The sequence below is a fragment of the Heterocephalus glaber genome, unplaced genomic scaffold, assembly GCF_053883595.1.
Source record: "Heterocephalus glaber isolate CG9 unplaced genomic scaffold, H.glaber_assembly_v1.0 deba00001444, whole genome shotgun sequence".
Lineage (NCBI taxonomy): Eukaryota > Metazoa > Chordata > Mammalia > Rodentia > Bathyergidae > Heterocephalus > Heterocephalus glaber.
Genome location: NW_028258297.1, coordinates 17036632 through 17042631, shown reverse-complemented (window position 1 = coordinate 17042631; position 6000 = coordinate 17036632). Strand labels below are relative to the sequence as shown.

General features: G+C 36.7%; 1 protein-coding gene across 7 annotated transcripts in view; it reads right to left on the bottom strand.

Annotated features, from left to right (window-relative positions):
* Nucleotides 1-248: 248 nt before the first annotated feature.
* Gys2 (glycogen synthase 2) overlaps nt 249-6000 on the bottom strand; it is a 53415-nt gene continuing 47663 nt past the window's right edge. For 3 of the 7 annotated variants that reach the window (XM_087214028.1, XM_004845775.3, XM_087214030.1), the window contains one exon: nt 249-2368. In XM_087214028.1, the coding sequence (XP_087070154.1) occupies nt 2147-2368 (222 nt within the window). In that variant the 3' untranslated portion in view covers nt 249-2146. Of the gene's footprint in view, nt 2369-4922; nt 5004-6000 lie in introns of all 7 variants that reach the window. The other 4 variants (XM_004845774.3, XM_004845773.3, XM_004845776.3 and 1 more) reach the window with 2 other exon arrangements.

The following is a 6000-nucleotide window of genomic DNA, read 5'->3' as shown; positions in this document are numbered from 1 at the left end:
GAGACACAAAGTTATCTACTAACAACCCCATTTGTTTCTCTCACAGGCTTTGTTGATCTTGGGGAAAGTATAAATAAATGACTGAAATGGAATCAAGTGGTAGTAGCTGTCTCAGTAGAAAGCTGAGGAGTGCGGGGTAGAAATTCCAATTTCTACAATTTGTCACTCAAAGCCAGGTGTTTGCAACTCAATTAATTTCTGCAGTTATTTATATTGCATGCATTTCTAATCATAGAACTATTACCGCATTGAACAAAAAGAATTTAATTTTAAGGTCTTATACTGAGACATTTTATTGTACAGTGCATCATGCTTTCAATAACTGTAAACCATACCCACCAAGAGTATCCTTTGAAAGTACACATTGTGATGTTTTACTATGGATGCATTGGCATGACTGTTGTAACAATGAAACTCCCCTCACCATCATGACATTTTTCTGGGAATTTAACAAATAAGTCTGCAATAGAAATCCCCATCATATTTTTTCTGCTTTCTAGTGCAGAGTTTTTCAAACTTCTCTGCAGACCCTAGGTTTACTAGCATTTGCAGAGCATTTTTCAAGAGTTATGCTTTAGGTAATTTCTTTTTTCTTGAACCTCTAAAAAGAATGTATTTGCAAACATATTCCATTTTGGCTTGATTTGTTGCTTATATCCATTATTCCACTTTTTCCTAGTCAGTGGGGAAATAGGAGAGCTGGGTTACAGTTTTTCACTGGTCTTGACCCATGAGACACATTGTCTTTCTTCCTCTTCCATTTTACCATCGATAACCCAGTACTGAGAAGACCAGCACTGTTTTAGAGCCTCTACAAATGAAAGCCAACTGACATGTCAGTCAAGGTATTCACAGTGCATGAGATGGAACTCACACAGCGAATGGCTACTCTGTTACTAAAAGAAAAAAAGAATTCAACAGTGAATGTGCTGTTTTTACTCTTTTTTTTTTTTTGCCAAATTAGATTAAATCACAGTTAAAACATAAACCAGTGTAAGAGTAATTACTCTAAGCACATCACAGAATATGTTAGAGACATTGTTCTTATCATAATTAAGTAGATGCAATTTTTTGCTACTTTTTAAAAAGATAGTTTTAAATGTTATATTAAGTACTATTCACAACAAGTGCTTTACATGTTATTCTAATGTCTAAAAGATTTTTAAACAAAACATAGCAATAAAAATAAATCATTAAATATTGATATACTTATTCCTTTGAATTTAACAATTTATCATTGATGGGAGATTGCCAAAATTTTCAAAAAAGCTTTCCATTTAAAGAACAGAAAAATGTTACAGTAAGTTGATATACTATAGGTGGCAACATCTTTCTATCATTGATTTGAACATGAACTCTAGATTTCATATGAGAGGTTATAAATATGCATCAAGATATAGATCTAGTATCGCTATTTATTATGGATTTTGATAATTCTCAGCAAAGCTCAATATAAATTTAGGGTGCTGACACATGTTAAAATGAAAAATAATCAGTAAGAGTTATTTAAAATATGTCAGTAGTGTATATTCATAGCATCTTTGAGAATGGAATGGGAGACTTGCATGATGGGGGTGTAGAAGTTGTATCAATACTAAGCAAAGGATTATGATGATGAAAAGTTAAACAGTAAGCCCTGGGCTGGACATTGTGACACATGTACGTCTGTAATCCCAGCACTCTGGGAGGCTAAGGCAGGAGGTTCAAACCCAGGCTAGGCAACTTAGTGACTTAGTAAGACCTTGTCTCAAAAAAATAAAAATAAAAATGGCCTAGGGACATAGCTCAGTGTGAAGGCTGTGAATTCCATTCTCAGAACAGGAAAACAAAAAACAAACAAACAAAAAAACCAAAAAAACCTATTCCTAAAAGAATATTTCCATTGCTTAAGTTAGCAATTTTTTAAAACTTCTAGTCTTGTCCCTTTAACATCCCTCCTCTTGCCTAAATTTAGAGAGGAATAATAATTTGGATTTTATTCTAAATTCCAAAATTGCCATTCACTTACTCCCTACTTTCTAGGCAGAGAATAAATTCCATTGTAATTCCAGGAAGAAAATGGAATGAAACATGGCATTTTCATTCTGTTAAATAATCACTCTGAGTGTGTTCTTACTACATCAGCTCCACTCAGCAAGGATGGAATTCAGTTCTTGTATTCACCATGCAGCTTTTTCTTCCCATGAGGAACATGGCTCAGATAAAAGGGAGACTTAATATTTAACCGATCCCTTTCAGCCTCCTCTTCCTCATCATATCGCTCATCTTCATTTTCATCTTCCACATCGCTGCTCTGAGGACTGGAGGCCTGAGACCCCAACGGAGAGGGTGGTACTGAGGAAGGCCTGGGATACTTAAACCCATCTGTCTGCCCAAGACAAAATTGAGACAATAACATTACGACTCCTTGGTCATCAATTATGTAAACACTATACATGCACATTTAATTTTTTAAAAAGCATTTAGACATGTTTTGTGATCTATTCAGGTGCTAGTAAACTCTAATTCAATTTGACTCTGGTATCCCAACTTCAAGAGAGGTTCATTAAATGTACAATTATCTTTTATTAAGCATCAAAATGTGCCAGGTGCTATGCACGTGTTCTCACCTTTAATCTTTTTAACAACATCCCAATAAATGTATTCTTCCTTTTGACAAAAATAAATAAATAAATAAATAAATGGTAGAGAAGCCAAATGATTTGCCCAAGGTCACATGGCATGAAAGTGGTAGAGTGAAGATTTATACTGGCTCCGGGGCCTTTAATCTCAACTGCCACATACATGGCTGATACTGTCACTATGTCATCTTCTGCAGTACTCACTGAGCGAAGAGAAATTGTCTGGGACAGCATAGATAATACATGATATAGCTGATATGCGCAGTCCCCTACACCCTCTTCCACTGTTGCCTACATAGTTTGCACTTAAGCACCATGCAATTGAGTTATGAAAAGTATTGCTAAAAACTGCATAATAATATTAACAGTTCACAGCCTTGTGGAAGCACATTATCAGCTGCTCAGGGCCATCTGCAGCACAGGGGTCACAGGTGGGACACACCTGATTCATCCTTTGGATTTGCATAGTACAGCTGCAGGACATGGCCAGGTATAGCCAGTACCAGAAAGAATCCTGGAAGCCAGGCTGCTCAGTTGATCTGGAAATTCCAACAGTTGCTGTCATTTTAGTTAATGGACAAATATCACTAGGTTTTAATCAAATTGCTTTGCTACCTAAGAATCACTGAGAAAATTCATTTACAACCATGTACTAAGCACCAACTCTGTGTCAGGTACTGCAATGCCACCAAAGAAACGAGTTGGAAAGCGTGATCCCTGCCCTGCGCTCTAGGAGTGCATGTGCTGGAACTGGGAGACAAATGTGTAAAAGTGTTACAGCATTTGCTACTCAGGATTTCAACCATGTTTGTACGTTACTATAATTTATCATCATTTTAAGGTTCAGGTGCTCTATTTGAAAGAATCACATACATAAAAAGAGCTGAATTCTGCACTTAAGACCTCATTCAGAGTAAGAGCCAAACACTTATTAATTGAACAAGTAAATGGATAAATATAGTTAAGTTATCAAGAAGAGTGTCTGTCTTTAAATAAGCAATCAATTCTCTGAATCCTAGAAGCATAAGCATGGGAGTGGGAATTTGTAGATGGAACAGTTAGGAAAACCCTTTTTTGCCTTCTTTATAGGCTAATCTTTCTGATTGCTTCCTCTGGAAACCTAATTTAAGTAGAATATAAATTATGTTATTAGGCAAAATCATGATAAAAGTAATTCCTGATTGAGACCTTTGATCAGATTATGTATGAACCTGAAGGATTCATAAGTACTCAATAGGGATCTATAGTTTTGGGTGATCTCTGTGATAACTCCTAACTGTGCATAATCCTTTGAGGGATGGTGGAAGCCAATTTTTAGAGCTGCGACAAGATATCAGCTCATGCAGAGCATAGAGCTTCTAATCTAAGGTGGATCTTTGACTGAGAATTTTTTCAGTTGGGGTCCCTCTTTGTTGCTTAGGCTGGTCTGGAACTCGTAGGCTGAAGTGAACTTCTCACCTCTGCCTCCTGAGTAGATGGTAGTACAGTTGTGCACCACCACACTATGCTGAGGTGAATCTGGTACCCAACAGTGTGAGTCTTATCTTTCTGCACCCATAACATCACCTAGTACCTAGGGAGCCACGCAAGTTTAGGTCTTATGTCATGATGTAGACTTCTGCAAGGACTGATCTCACTAAAGAGAAATGCCTGCTACTACCTTGCTTCAAGTTGTATTTCCTGTCTTCTCTCCTTCTAAGGGAATCTGATAGCAAATGCGACCTATCATGGTCTCAGAATATAGATGCCTCATTGGAATTTAGAAGAAGACTCACTGGAAATCACTGCTGAGTGGCACATAAATGCTCAGTTGATCCAGTTCCTCCTGTGATGCTTGAATTTTATTCTTGCCAAGTAGTCATGCTATATTGAACACACACCCTTGAATAGTAAATGTACTATCCTCTTAAAGCAGCTCAGTTTATTTTTGAACAACCCTCAACAGCATGGACCACTTTAAGCATTAAGGCTTAAAGAGTTTTCATGTAGAGATGCCTCTCCAGTATACTTCTCCCAGACATGGGGTGGATGGAATCAGAGGCTTTGAGATAGTCGAGTTGGTGAGTTCCTTTATTCTTTGCATTGATTCCACACACCCAATAAGTGTATTTTGTGTACTTAGCTACCTTCAGATTTTTTTCTATACCAGGGATTGAACTCAGGACCTTACACTTGCAAGGCAAGCATGGCCCCACTGAGCTAAATCCCCAGCCCAGCTACTTTCAGATTTAAAAGTTTTCTTAGAACTTGTCACAAATAAAAAATTTAGCTTCCAAAACAAATAATACATTAAATATTTACCATTGGTAGTGACATGAGTTCCATGTGAAAATTGTCGGGAAAAGCTCTGCTTAAAGTCAGATGCCTAGCATGCTGGTAAAACTATTGAGAAAAAAAATTCGCAAGTTAAAGAAGAAAAAGTGTTTGGATATCTTAGTACCCAATTCCAATATAAGGCCTTACTCTCCTTGGTCTGAAATATATATGTTTTAAGTTGGTTTAAAGTTTATTTTAACTAATACATAAAAACTTAAAAGCTATATATATATATATATATATATATATTAATAGTGTACTATGTAATATTTTGGTACGTGTACATATGGCATTGAAACACACATACATGCACAGCACACATATATATGGCAGAACCTAGTCACCCTAAGTTTGAGAATTAGGAAAGAAACAATAACCTATAGTTTTACTGTTTTTCAATACAAAGGCAAAGAACTACTACAAAAATACTGGAGCAGAGCAGAAATACCGGCCATACTGAGCTCTGAATTGTATAGTAAGGTAACTGAAAACACTCATTTCATTCTACAGAGAAATGGTGTGACATAGAACAGAGATGGGGTCTGGACAGTCAGACAGACTGGGTGTAAATCCTGCTTCAGACCTGAGGTAAGAAGCATAACTCCTAATAGCTTTCTCTCTCTGTTTTCATTATAAAATGGAGACAGTAAAACTAACCGTCCAGTTTATACTGACCCCTACCATCAGTCTGCTTAGATATTCAGCCAATAGAAACATCTGCAATTTGGCTAGGAGGGTTTGGCAATGTGCAAGCAGATTACATGAAGGCAAAGTCAATTTATTTAATATTAAATCATTTATTTCTTAGATATGTGAACATCTGGGTGTTTATATATCTACTGCATAATCGATTGGAGGTATTTTCAGGTCTCGTTGTTTTGAAAAACAGCATCACTTTCACCCCCTACTGCAGTTGGGGAATATGATCACATTATCTCTCTTGAGCAAGGACTTTAATAAAGGAGATCCCCTTTTATCCCTTGGGTTGTCTTGATGTTTTCCCTGATTTCAGGAAATGTTTCTGCATAGTTGTAATGTGTCAAGTTAAACACTGACAGTAGAA